At 39.0% G+C, this 15,499-nt stretch overlaps 1 protein-coding gene across 7 annotated transcripts in view; it reads right to left on the reverse strand.

Annotated features, from left to right (window-relative positions):
* Positions 1-15,499, reverse strand: part of LOC135468811 (nuclear hormone receptor HR96-like) — a 173,964-nt gene that overhangs the window by 93,036 nt on the left and 65,429 nt on the right. Inside the window, exon 1 of one of the 7 annotated variants that reach the window (XM_064747245.1) lies at positions 13,800-14,089. The exons of 4 other annotated variants lie outside the window; for them this stretch is intronic. In XM_064747245.1, the coding sequence (XP_064603315.1) occupies positions 13,800-13,805 (6 nt within the window). In that variant the 5' untranslated portion in view covers positions 13,806-14,089. Of the gene's footprint in view, positions 1-1,100; positions 1,178-13,799; positions 14,090-15,499 lie in introns of those variants that run through there. 2 more of the 7 variants (XM_064747252.1, XM_064747253.1) reach the window with 2 other exon arrangements.

Genomic DNA, 15,499 nt, shown 5'->3' on the forward strand with positions numbered 1-15,499 from the left:
GGAGCTCACAAACAATAACATCAACTTCTCTAAGAATTTATTTAATTTAGTGTTCAGTGGTTACATCTTACTTCTTGGTTAATCGTGAATATTAAAGAAGACACACCTCCATCTCTACCAATGAAAATTCAGACTTTCGTGAAGGCTTTGAGCTTGTATAGAGTGCTCATTGGCTAACAGGGATTGTGTCAATCACCACTTGTACCAGAAAAATCCAGTCTTTCGACTGAGACATGATATCACAGTGGTCTGTCCTAGAAAGTGTAGCCATTTATGTGTCATCCATCTCTAAAACAAAACCAAAGCCATTCAGCCAGTGGACTGCCACCAGAGCTTCCCATACAATATACAAAAGTGGAGGTCTGTAGGCTGGATAGTGTACCTTGGCCTTCAGATAGGCCTCATGTACCAAAGTCTCCAGCAATCCTACATAAGGCAGATGTCTATGTGTCACTGTGAACACATCATACTCGGATTACCTTGCCACCTAAACCTACTTGTGACAAAGGACAAAGATCAGCTACACACAATGCTGGAGGGGCCTCAGACTTCTACCATTACAGCAGTCTTCAGACCCTACCACAAACAAAAATCCACTGTCTGTGTTAGGTACAAAATGGGGACATATTCTCCGGACCTAAAAGTGGGTCCATTGTTTGTGCCAGTGTTGTAGGGTGTTGAAGTGTACAGCCCCAATCACTAAAGCTGTCACAACGGGGCTTACCTGGGACACCCACTATCCATTACCTATCATTCTAACTGTCCCCACTGGTCACATCAATCCATTGGACAGGTCCAAGAGGTAAGGGAACATACCAGAGGAGAGTAATGAGGGGCGATGATGTACCTATTCATGACCAACCAATGGTGTGGAAATATTACATAAAGTAAGCAAATTTTAAATCAAATTGTACAAAGATCAAGAAACAAAAACACACACACACAAACAAAAGAACCCACTTCACCACAGCATGTTTGTACAGGTATACTAAACACAACACAGAGTACTTAGACCTACTAATCCTTTTTTGCTTACAAGTACTGTCCTCTCAAATGAAAGCTGTAAAACACATTCACAATAGTTTGTAACACAGGTTTACCTGTACCTATGGGAAGCCATTTACGTCTCTCAATAGTCATGAACGACTGAATGTTATTGAATACTCTGGAGGTTCTCCCCGTGACAACACAACCCGGATATGCACACTACTACTAAGCACTGACAAACTGGTCAATGCCAATACCCACAAACCCACAAAATGTAAATAATACCTGATCAGTGCATGTCAACTCTGAAATACCAATACAAACAGCCAAAGAAAACAGCTTCCATATGAAACTCAATATAAATGTATTACATAGATTAAAAAGTAATAGAAAAAAATAACAACAAAAAATATGTTATAACATCTAATACTTTTAGTTAAACTACTTGTTCAACTTGCCATAAACAGTACCTGAAAAGGGTTCCAATAATGTATGAGTTGAATCTTGAATAGTTTGCACCAAGTGACCTGAGTCTAAGATGCACTGCAAGGTTGACCTCACACAGGTACCTATACATGTTACTCACCAATATTTACACACATAAATCAGACTGTCACAAGAAAGCGATCCTGATAAAATATCACTGAAGATAATGCAGCCCTGGTGAAGCGCAACAGCCAGCTGATCATAATTCAGCAATTCTAGTGACAAATCTAGTGTCGTATATATTTAAAAGAACAAACACACTTTTCCAGGTGTACACTGAATACTATATGCTGTCAGGTACAGTATAATACACAGTCTTCATTCAGGCAGAGGCCACAGGCCCCGCCTTCCCTTCTATGCTGTGCTTCAGCAGCTGTGAACTAAAGTATAGGTCCCTGCCTCACAACCTGGACCCTGCCCATTGCCCAGTACCTCTCAATAAAACAATTTATCCCCTTATGTTGAAGCTGCCCTGAAAACGAAGCCCTTCAGCTGTTGAACAGGCTCAACATGGTTTAGCGTTTCAGTGGAGAGTGAGATGTGCAGACTGATATGTCCTCAGCTCACAGACTACTCGGCCATTTTAAGGACACTGTCAACAGGTATATCTATCGCCTGACAATTTCCAAAGAGGCTCTTTCATACCACACCTGTCTATGTTCCCTGCTCTGACAGCAATTATATCTATGCTGTGGTTTCTTTACACTTCTCTGATTATGGTAGGAGAGTTATTTATGTGTGATAGTTGAAGCATTCGGTCTCTCCCCTACCATTAGCTAAACCACTAGCCTGTAAAATTTAATCACATGACAGGGTTAGTCACGAATAAAAGCAGAATGGCCTCTGCTCATTGCTTCTTGGTACCCACCAAAAATGATTGTGAGACCAAATGAAAACACTTTCTAACTGCCACTTAAATCTACACCATGAATGACCAAGTTTTGCAAAAGAGGTATAAATTCCAAAAAATGTCCCAAAAGGAAGTGAATAATCAACTTGGTACACTACATACATACATGAACCACTGTCTCTCTCATACAATACCACTTTTTGTTAATGCACACACTTACTTGTATATATAGAAACTGCTATGCAACTAAACCAACAAAAAAGACCAAATGAGGTAAAAATAGTACAGAGACGTGTACATGAATGTTATTTTTTTTTTTATTAACTGACAATAACTGAATCAGAGTTCTAGTCAGGAAGCATAAAGCTTTCAATCAAACGACAGTCATATAAGTGGGTTTAGTATAGTTATGACTTTTGTAGCAAGTCTTTACATTATTTAAACATGATACAGGTCTTCAATCAGGGGAGTTATGCGAAGGATTTTTCTTTTCTGGAGAGCATACCTGCATGCACATAACCAGCTGGTCTATGTTTAACAGCCTCCCACCAACAAGGCAGCATTTCTGTCACAGCTTCAGGCCAATTAGACATGTATTTAAAGCCGCATATGGACTCATTATTAGAACAGAGCCACAAGTCACCACCAACAAGCACCAGAAAGCTTTCAAAAACAAAGCGGCAAGAAAATTTGGCCAATCAGATCAAAGTGAATATTTGTATAAGGCCCTAAAATAGCAGTGACCATTAGATCCGAGACCAGATGACCAAAGGGTACCACAATGGAGCCATTAAAACTGGTTTTGTCCACCCACACACAGAGAACAAACAGTCTTGTGCAAAATAAGTGAGGAGCAAACAGGCCCAGGTATAATACATCACCTTGCCTGATGCCTTGCAGATGTCAACACACACCAATTTATCTCCCATCAACTCAATCTGGCACTCAATGGCCCTAAGGGGAAAGTAGTAGTATGAAGTGAGCCCGACATGAAGGGCTACAGACAATAATAACAAGCCAACCTTCTCACACATAGCCAGTGAGAACCAGGCTTCTTCACCACAGACCTGTAACCTTCACCATAAGTTGTCCTCCCTCCCAGCCTGCTGGAAAACTGAAACAAATATTGCCATCATATTGCCTCACCCTGAAACCTTAGCCCTTCTATGGTGACACCCACATGGACCGGCCACGGGCATGACCTTACTTTCAGAGGGATTCTTTACAGTTCAGCACATTCCATACCCTTGTACATGGCACATTGTTCTAGTGAGGCAAGTCACCATAGTGAATGAAAACAACTTTGAAATTTAGCCCCTGGCTGCCAATGGAAACCTAGAATTTGACATTTTGTCTCACTCCACAAAAAAAAAGTATTCCCACAGAGACAATGTGGAAAATAAAAAAAAATTCTCAAAATACTACAGGGCATCAACTTATATTAACTAAAAGCCTTGTCATGAAAGAGAGCCTGGTTAGAAATATGCCTGGAATGTGTTTCCCTGGAGAAAGGTTTCTGTTCCTCAACCCTGCAAAGCCAGACACCACCACAACCATCGGCATAGCTATACGCTTGTTTTATTTTACCAGCAATAAGGCAGTTTTGCAGAAGGCATTTAATACAAGAAATTCCACAAATAATGGGTCATCTATTTGATTAAATTGTGGACAGTTTTGGAACAGGTACATGGACTTTTCACGATGAGATTGTAACAGCAGATTTGTCTGATTGCAAAAAGTTAAATGATGCTTCCTGGGAAAATCCTCCCCTAGAGCTAAACACACACATCTCACCCCTCCCTCCACCAATGACTACACCTAACTTCCTTACCTCTGAAATGCACTGGCAGGCTTACCAACAAGTTCCAGAATAAGCTGGCATGTTAGGCTCTCTGATGATGTGGAACAACTTTTGGTGAAAACATAGAGAAACTGAACAACAGGAGCAAATACTGACCGCCTTTTTATCAGAAGCGTGTTCATACATGTGCACTGTATCAGGTGTCCTGTTCTGGTAGCAACATGTAAATATACCTGTCTATCTACTAACAGAATCAAGATATTTTTGGGGGACACAGTTTACTAACTAAAAAATTACAACAAGATTTTTACCGTGTCACAAAGAAAACTGAAGAAATTATGAATTGCTAAATCACCACTAACACTGTATCATCCATCCATTTTGATCAGTAGAAATGTATAAATTATAATATACTTGGTGTCAATTGATCAGTGGGAGTGTATAATATACTTGGTGTCAATTGATCAGTGGGAGTGTATAATATACTTGGGGTCAATTGATCAGTGGGAGTGTATAATATACTTGGTGTCAACTGATCAGTGGGAGTGTATAATATACTTGGTGTCAATTGATCAGTGTGAGTAGCAGTGATCAACCATGTCTAACCAAAGCAATGTGGCATTCTGGCAGATTTATCTTCTGCCACTAACATTAACAATACCTACAATGCACGTGCCTCACTTCACAATCAACCAAAACATTCATACAATTAACGAGAAATCATCGACTCTCACATCTAGTGATAATACGCCTTTGATCATTTAACAGTGTTACTCTCCAGATAATTGCTCATAACATGTAAGTGTAAGCCATGCAGATCATGCACATGGTGACTCAGATAAGGGTTGACACAGCATTCACAATCACTTCAGTGACTGTCACCTGAAAAGCCTTTGATCTTCTCAGATTTAATATCATTATATCATACAGGCTCAGACATGAAAAAATAGCATCAAAAATCTAATAACTCAATTTCCTACTTTCAAGAAGAATTACAAAAAGCCATTCTGCTCTGTACTTGACGCCATGGAATGATTCACGTTTCAGCCACAGAGAAATAGTACAACCCAAGCCCTTTTCTGGTAGCTCATTTGGCATGGATCATCAGGTCAAAAAGTAAATTAAAAAAAAAAAACCAACATATGGTAGTGTAGGTCCAGGCACTTATGTTCATGCTTGTAATAGTGTCATTCTGGCACTCTATTTGCATAACTGTGCCATTATGCTAGACAGTCTGTCAGAAATCTGGCAAGGATGCCCTATCCCAGTCTTCCCCCATAAACATGACCTCTCTGTTCTAACCGGAATGTTCTTGGAACACCAATTAGATAAATAAATAAACAAGGTAAGAAGCTCTAAGTAGCTGTTTTAGGCATAAAAGTGAACATAAACTGAAGATGAAGTTACTTATACGGGGTATTATCATACATCACTAGAATGGCTGACACAAAGAGTGGATTATTTTACAGAAGGAACACTGAGCAAAGTTTTACACAAGGCCACTCACCTGTGACAAGGAAATTTTTTTACGTCTGCCACGAATAAATTTACAGCGAGGTTCACACTGTGCGTTGCTGTGCAGAGAGTAAAATGAACTTGGACAAAATACAAGAACCTCATGTAGGAGACTTCAAAAAAAAAACATTCTGTTTAAATTTTGAACAATCCAAGGGAAGTGAATTACAGACTAGGCCAGATCTTATAATCATCACGGACACCTCAGTCAGCATTGTTTGTTACAGAGAAAACCTGTTCTAATGCCATTGTCTAACCAATGTAGTGGGACAAAAACCCATGGAATTCCATTTACAAATTAGAAATAAAATGAACAGCGGACAAAAACATTCAACTGCATGTCTAGATTCATACACACATCTGTATCCCTGAAATAAGTATACAGAGAATACAGAGCCCAGAATTGTCAGTCTGTCGCTGCTGTCACTTGTTAACGCAAATGAATCTCCTAAAGCTCAGGACTGTTCCCTGTGACATGAAATGTCTTAGTCTGTGATTCCAGAGCTGTAAAGAAAGAGGCAAAAAGACAGAAGCTGTCACAACCAGCTCACCTTTCTACTTGAATGGCTTGTACCATATACCCTGTGGACTTCTATCGCACAGATTCTTGAGCAGGCAACTGTACAGCAAACTTAACCGTTGAGGAACAATAGCGTCTTGAACCAGCTCTGACTAAAGCCGCTAATCAAGATTACTTACAATAACAGTTGGGGTAATTTCTACCATTCAACAACAAGAGCTATCGGATTACTTCAGACCGATCAGCAACACAACATATTAACAACAAAAACCGCTTACATGCCAGCAGCATGACACATACATGTCACTGTTCTGTGACAGATACGTGCTTACATGCCAGCAACATGTCACATACATGAAGCTGTTCTGTCACAGATACACATTTATGTACTGTACACACCTCTGACAAGAAATCTCTTCTGACTGTTCCTTGTGTAGGAAATTCACCTCATCTGGGCCAGATAAAATGGTGTACCTTTACTCTGACATCACTGGTGTACCTATACTCTGACATCACTGGTCTACCTGTACCCTGACATCACTGGTGCACCTGTACCCTGACATCACTGGTGTACCTGTACTGTGACATCACTGGTGCACCTGTACCCTGACATCACTGGTGTACCTGTACTCTGACATCATTGGTGTACCTGTACTCTGACATCACTGCGAGAATACTTAATAACATGCCTCTGTCTAAGGATTTAATGGACATTCTTCCTTCATGGGAAATCATCAAATCATAACAAAACCACCTAAACATGGAGCTTCCGATTCACAGGTCTACAGATAACATACAGGAAACTTTAAAAAATATTTGTATTACAGTAAATCAATAATATTTATTTATTTATTTGATTCATTTCTTTTTTTTTTTTTTTGTACTCAAAAATATTTCCCTTATAGGATGGCAACCAGCATCATGGTATGAGGAAACAAAGGCAGAACTCAAGGGAAATACACCACCATCCACAGGTTGGATCTGGTTGACAGATCTTCCCAGGTACGGCTGGAGAGGAAGCCAGCATGAGCTGGACTTGAACTCACAGCGATGGCATTGGTGAGAGTCTCTGGGTTATTGTGCTGCACTGGCCAGCTAACCACTTCGGCCACGGAGGCCCATTCATTGATAATAATTTGGAATTATTAAGTGTTTATGTTAAATAATGTATAAAAGTTTAGAGTACTGAACCATGTGTAGCTTGTAAGTTATGTAAATGGACATACATGTATACAATATATATGTATAAAGATGTCTAATATAAAATCTGACAGACGGAATAAATGTGGGCGGAAGAAAACAGACTTTGCCACAGGAATTGACGCAGACAGCTGACCTATTAACTACAGAGCCAAAGGGCTTCCACAGTTCTACAGAACACTTCAAACTTGATCCAAGTAAGGGATTCACGAATACTGGGCATAAAGGCCATTCTAACAAAACAATCCACTGTTAGTCACATCTACAATGTGCTGCCCAAATAAATGTAATGAGAAATTCCTGTACAAAATTCACAAAAGGATTAAGAACTATTGTGCACTGCACTAAAAACACCTATGTTTTAAGGATATGTCACAAATAAAGGCAGTTTTATTTTAGGTATCTGTAAATCTTGTGTAAACTATTCAGAAGATAGCCTCTACCAGGGAATGACTATAGACGGACAAACCAATGGATGGCCAGAAAGATTCCTGATTGGCCATGGAACATCGAATTGAATAGTGTTCATCCACATGCTTAGGTTTACATGTTATGTACATGTTTAGCTAATTTTTGCTGCAAACTTCAGAAGATATTATATTAGCAAGGCTTTCATAAAATTTATCAAATTTAAGGTCAAGATTACTGAAAACCAAAGGGTCCTTCCCCTAGTCAGAGTGCAGGTGTGATGTAACCTCGGTGAAGTAGAGACACACATGTTCAGGAGAAGGAGTAATAATAAGATAAAGAAGAGAAAATGAACAGATGGCTGGCCAGTCTGACCATCACCAAACAGCTTACAAACTATCAGATTCCAAAGCACTACTGGCAAAGAAAACATAAAGTAAAACAGGTGAATATATAAAAAGAAAGGACCACCTAAAATTACATACGTAAAGAAAAATTTAATTGGGACAAAACATCAATACATTTATTTAGTATTCAAGTCTGTCCCTGAAAACATTACACCATATCAGAGTCTTAAATTATACATGTACTGTAGTCATAAATCTGTCGAGCCGTGCAAAGAGAAACAATAAAATGACAATAGCCCATCCTAAATGATCTTAATTTCAGGCATTCTGGAGACTGTGCAAGTAAAAACTTGTCATGGGGCCAAAGGTGTCCGCCTAATTGTCATCAACTTGATCAGAAGACAAAACACCAATCCATTTATACTCATAAATGTCTTCTGTCTAAATCATCTTCATTAAATTCTGTGGTATTAGGTATACAAAAAAAAAAACGCAAAATGTTTCATAAAGTACACAAAAATGACTGACATAGATTAAGATGACAAATAAAACCATGTCATCCTCCTTGTATATCTGAGCTGTCTATTTCCATACATGTACATGTGGGTGTTATTGTGCTGCCACCGATGACTGCTCATGGACAACAAGGCATCACAGCTATCCTGTGGCCATTTTCTCACCTGCAACAGCTACCGGCTCTCAAAGTACCTATAATGGATATCCCAATTAATATGCATCATAAACTGTCCAAATAACACTGCTAACATTTGTACCACAGCATTATCCTAGATGCCAAAACAGCTATAAAACAGGTACTAGATATTTTTCTTGAGAAGGAAATGACGGGTATTATGTTTAAAAAAAAAAATGTTCATAAAGTAAGGAAATGAATTATATTGTGAGAAAACCAGCTTATAGCAACAATGTGCCTTCAAACGGAAGGAAAGCTTAGCTTTTTGCAAGTACATGTAACTGGGGAACGTTAGCATAGTTTTGCTTTTAATTTATTTTTATTTTAGCCAAATACTGAATAGTCAATTTGATTGCTGTTTTACGCCTCGAGGCCCCCTGAATACTCAAACTGGTATGACTTTGTGTTTGTCAATGCATGACAATGTATCCAGCACACCGAATACAGAAACACTTACATCCTGAAACAGGAGACTAGAGGGTACAGCGCAGAGCAGCAGAACCACAGTGCCTTGGTGCGCAACAGAGGAAAGTTTTCTCCACAAGGTCACTGCACCCCACGAGCTAAGCCAAAAAAAATGAACATGTAATGGAGCAGTGTTATCAAACTGGTGCCTGAAGCAGATTTCTCTACACTATGCTACCAGTAGATCTGTATCCTTATAAAGATCCTTGATCTGGGTGGATGTTGAAGGACATTTCCCCAAATTCACCATGAGAACTGTGTTTCTTTGGCTCTGTCAGCACTCTGTCCCCTGCCCACTGCCCCAATGTAACATAGCTATATGACACACTATTAACACATACACCCTCAGGGAGACAAAAACCTCTCAAATATACCACGCACATAATTAAACATTTGAAGAAATCATATGCATTCCTCTCTAAGATAAAATAATGAATCTGCATACATGTACAAATAATGTCTTATTTAATACAAAGATAATGCCTTAAGCACAGGGTACAACATGAACTACTACATTCACGGAAGTGTGTCTCATCTGATGATAATCTTTCATTACAATGTCACTGATGACATTAAGGGTGACAAAAGAATGTTTGTATTGGCAGAACACAATGTAGTCATGGGAAATCTGAACCCCATGGTCTGACCTTGCTTGTCTAGGCCAAATCCCCTAAAGTAATTAGAAATCTTGTTCATCAGCTCTTTCGTCATAATTACCAAATTGTTGTAATTAAAAGTGACCGATATACTTTATAATGGTAACAGTGCGTAAGCCCTAATTGTCAGTGAAACAATGGGCATATTCAGACACACGTCTGCCACCCGCCCATTGACTTCCCAGATATATGTGAACAAGAGAAAGAGTCAGAGGAACTTTAACAAAAGCTGACATAGGATAAAACACAGTCTTGTAAAATACATGTACAAGTGAGTACGTATTCATTGATCTATTGTATTCAACACAATACTCTGAAGAATTGTTCACTTCTACAAATGGTCAGTTTTATCAGAGGAGGAAACTGGAGTGCCCGAGGTAAACCACTGGCCTTTGGCAGGTGAAAAATGAGCTTAACCACGTGACGCACAGATATGAATGAAATTAGATCTCTTCACACCAATACAAACTACCTGTACACATACTTAGATCTCTTCACACCAGTACAAACTACCTGTACACATAATTAGATCTCTTCACACCAGTAAAAACTACCTGTACACATACTTATATCTCTTCACATTAGTACAAACTACCTGTACACATCCTTAGATCTCTTCACACCAGTACAAACTATCTGTAAACATACTTAGATCTCTTCACACCAGTACAAACTACCTGTACACATACTTAGATCTCCTCACACCAGTACAAACTACCTGTACACATCCTTAGGTCTCTTCACATTAGTACAAACTACCTGTACACATACTTAGATCTCTTCACACCAGTACAAACTACCTGTACACATACTTAGATCTCTTCACACCAGTACAAACTATCTGTACACATACTTAGATCTCTTCACACCAGTACAAACTACCTGTACACATACTTAGATCTCTTCACACCAGTACAAACTACCTGTACACATCCTTAGATCTCTTCACACCAGTACAAACTACCTGTACACATACTTAGATCTCCTCACACCAGTACAAACTACCTGTACACATCCTTAGATCTCTTCACACCAGTACAAACTACCTGTACACATCCTTAGATCTCTTCACACCAGTACAAACTACCTGTACACATACTTCATCTGAAGATCAACACACACCGCTCTCATCAAACATTCTTTCCCATTTATTCTACATTTTACGATTGTTTTTATGTTTCTTTTTGGAAACCAATTAATGAAGGTAGGTGTATTCAATTTATTTATAAACCTCGGCCTTTGTTCTGCTGTCCAGTGGCTGTCCATCCCTGAGCTCTTGCTCCCTTGCCTCCAGCACTAGTATATCTTTTCAGCCTACACGCTGTTTTAGCATGAGTGTCTATATATGCCATCTCCTGCCCGCCCGTGCAGAGATGATGAATTGATGAGCAGACAGGGTACACAATGATTGGTCACCTGGGAGAAGAAGCTTTTATCCCATGCTTACCTCACTACATATCATATACCATCAATAATTAATCCACTTGCCTTCAAATGTTATCTATCCAGTGACATAATGGTTACAATAATGTAAAATATACATGTCATTTCCCAATTTTTTCTGGCACATTGTACTGTGCCTTCGTAACAATAACTATAATAAACACAATTAGAACAACAGTATCATAAACCTGTTCTATATCCTATCCACACAAGCAAGTGAGAAAAGTTACACGCCACAAATAAGCCAGTGTCCCAATACTCAGATACTACTATACCATAGAAACATGTTTCCCTCTGCTGGAATATCGATAGCAGGCAACCCTTTAGCAGACTGGTATGAAACAACAGGCGTAAAATGAATCAACAAACCAACACACAGGTGATATGCTGGAAAATGTCACTGAATACCATCAACATTCTGCAAGAAAGACGGAGAATCAGTCTCCAAAAAGTGAGTGATGATACATGCAGCTTAGGTACATGCTAACCTGCACAGGTAGACATGCTAACCTGCACAGGTAGACATGCTAACCTGCACAGGTAGGCGACCCACCAGTACAGGTAGATGATCATGTCAGTTAACATATGTGTCATGTAAGTTTCATACTTTAGGTTTAATCCTAAAGTTACCATTCAATATCAAACCCAACACTAGTTTTCTAGACTTTATTATATTCAGCAAGGCCACGGAAAAATTTTACACTACCTAATACATGTATCCAAACTTATGCCTGCAATTACCTCTGTAGCTATTTTAATCAAAGTAAACTCTTACTTCAATAGAAATTCATGTACATGCAGGTAATACATGTATCCAATTCAAGCCTTACAAACTTTAGCTACACGTTGATGTACTGCTCATTAACCATAGCTTCACAATATTAATGTACAGTGCATGAAAAAAATCGCAATTGTCATATTTAATACAACATTTACACATGTAGTCTACATAACTTAAAAATTTCAGCGAATTCTAATAACCTGCATTTACAGACACCTGGGGTAAGATGTACAACGGTCATGCAAGACAATTATGCAACACCACAGGTAATAGTTTTCCCGTTTTCCTGCCATTATTTTGGCAGTCAGATTTGCTGAAGCTCTGTTCCATATAATCAGACTTGGCTGGGGGGTCTGCCTGATTACACTGGAAAGCCAACATCACAGACACAGCCTTAATCAGTCACACAGCGGGTCAGCTCTGCATTCCATGCCTACATTATCCTGACCTTACTAATACATGGAAGCACACGTGGGCATTAACATGTAAATTTTCCATCAGTCTATGTTAATACGTTAGGTAAGAGGTGAATCATTCTGATGTCTATGTAGCATTTCCATTCAAGGTAGCAATGAACATGCCAGATACATGGCTGTTTTTTTACCAAATGAATACCTGTAAATCTACACACATCATCCCAAAAGGCACATCCTATGTATAAAGTCTAACAAATTCTGAAATGCTCTCAGACTCAGATGTTATTTTCTGAGGTTAATTCAGGGTTGGTACACCATAATTATTTCAAATTTACTGGCTTTTTTTAGGCTCCAAATTCACATTTTCAGGCTACTTGGAAGACATACTCTACAGTTACACAAGCTTCCAAAACGTAAAATGATCTTATTGGCTTAACTTTCTCATAAACAACAACAGCACATCAAGCACACTGAGCACTTCCCTAGATGATGGAAATCAAATTCCTTAAAGAGGACAGTATACTACATGTACATACGGTGCAGTCTACACTAGGGTTGGCTCTGTAGTTTGTCAGTAGATAAACCCACAGTAAATACATGCCAAGCCGCTTATGAATATCCAGGCTGTTCAAGGTTTTACACATAAATCCTTGAAAAAGTTTACATAAAAACCACGACGAGGACCAAATAAACAAAAATATTTTTACTCAGATTCATTTGAAACATTTAATCTTTTAGCATTTAGCAAATTGGACACAATACTAAGACATAATCTCTACATGATAATGCCAGGAAAAATCATGAATTTACATGTGATAAGAAACGTGGGGTAGAAGTGAACCAAAATCAACTATGTTGACAGGGATGGCAGTGTAAACTGTACAACCGTTGTAGCCATACTCTTAGCTTGCATTATAAAACCTGGGAAAGACTGACAAACTTTCCACTGAATTAAACTGTGCTGCAGTGTGACCATATCATTGCAGAGACTTCTGCACCCACTACAACGTAAATGGTACCTAATGTATACCACGTTCAGCTGAGTGTGACTGGTATAACAACAGTGCAGAAAACCTAACCACTTGACCACAGAGGATAATGCCTGCTAGTAAAACACCAAGAGGCTTTATCACATGTAGTATTAATCCATAGCAAAATCATCAAAACAAACTTCCGTCAGAATTCAATACGTGCTCATTGACGGTGGTGTAGGCCAGCATGAAGGAGACTTACCCACATGTCCCTGTAGGCAGCCAGCCATGTAAGTACAGTGGAGTCAGGCGGCAAATCTTGTTGTACAAGGTGAAGACAAGCAGGCAGATGTACACTACGGTGTCCACTGATTTTACCCACGTCAAATGCCAAAGACAGGACCCTGGGGATCCTGGACCTACCCTGCTAACACCGCTGTAAGGTGGGGCAAATCAAGGGTAGTCCTTGGCAAAAAACTGGGTAGATCCACACAGAGCGTGAGGACAGATAATACATCGGCTGTAGTAGTCTCTGTCTACTGCTGCTTGTGCACTCGGCTAAGAGGCCTCAAGCCAGATACTCTAGTGAACAGGCCCAACTAGCTGCCTGTCTGATCTGACATACATCTCCAGCTCTGGTCTAGCTGGGTCTACACTAGCCCCTAGCTCTTTCTCTCTGCGTACCCAGGCAGTGGCCTCAACACACTTCAAGCCTATTTTTTGTGTGGACAAGGGTCAATGTTGAGGAACTGTGTGCCCCAGCTAGTTAGTATGATCTCTCTAACTGTCAGATCTATGTCCCCCTGTACACAGATAGCACTTATCTCTGCCACCATCCACTGTACAACCAGTACAAAACACACACAACTGACCCAATTATATTTCTTCCCATGGTGGACTAAAAGAGTGAAGATCTCTCACTCTTATGATTGTAACCTTTTCAATGAGTGACAATTTTACAAAAGCGACTTGTCACCAAAACAGTTTCATCTTCATGTGATAACTGCACGAACAACAAAAAGCCTCTGAAATGTATTCATTCATTTCTACATTGTGATCAGAAATTGATGCACACCTGTACAATAATTAAACAAAACTATAAAGAAAAAGTAAAACGTGACTTGTCAGAGTGAGTAGCATACTTGCTCACCAATATAAACTTCTAATGGGTCACATTACATCGAGACAAACATAATGTTTTTCTGCTGTCCTTGTTTAGGCCGGATATGTTTTACTAGCTAAAAGAATTCTCTTCAGAATTTAACTTTAAACTGATAATAACTAAAACTAAATGCAGAACTACATGTAACTGAACCTTTAATCTGAAATATATTATCAGAGTGCAAACAAAATCAAGTGCTTAGCTGAGTAAGAGATGAGGCATATTTACCTTGTCTAGATATAGTGTGTATTGTGATGCAGCAGAAATAAGCATATGTCTGAGAGATATACATACACATCATTATTACTACTCCTACAGGTAAGTGTTTCCTACAGCTAGGACAGATTAATAGTTTACTCTTCACTATCAACTTTACTTGTCTTGTTTTGAGGCTTTAATCACTGAATCTCTACTTGAGGAAGAAGCTGTGTATATTGTCTGTAATAACAGATACAAATGATATTTCATACTGAACAGTTACTTGTCCTGTACACAGTTTGCTGTTACGGCTGTTTACAATACACTGATGCAGAGAAAATGAAGAAATGCTCACTTTGACATACCTGGTACATTTCATCAATAGCATAGTCTATAGGGTTTTATGAGATCAACTTGAACAGGCATATTTGCATAAATGTAGCAGTGCCATTCATAAAACTGGCTGATTCACACATATATGTATTATGTTGTTTACAGGCAGAATGAATCTTTTTTTGGAGTTGGACGGTGTACAAAAATAAAAAGAAAACTAAAAAATTATTTAATTGATGGGAAATATAGACTGTCCCCAGAACTGTTCC

Source organism: Liolophura sinensis, chromosome 6 (genome assembly GCF_032854445.1).
Source record: "Liolophura sinensis isolate JHLJ2023 chromosome 6, CUHK_Ljap_v2, whole genome shotgun sequence".
NCBI lineage: Eukaryota > Metazoa > Mollusca > Polyplacophora > Chitonida > Chitonidae > Liolophura > Liolophura sinensis.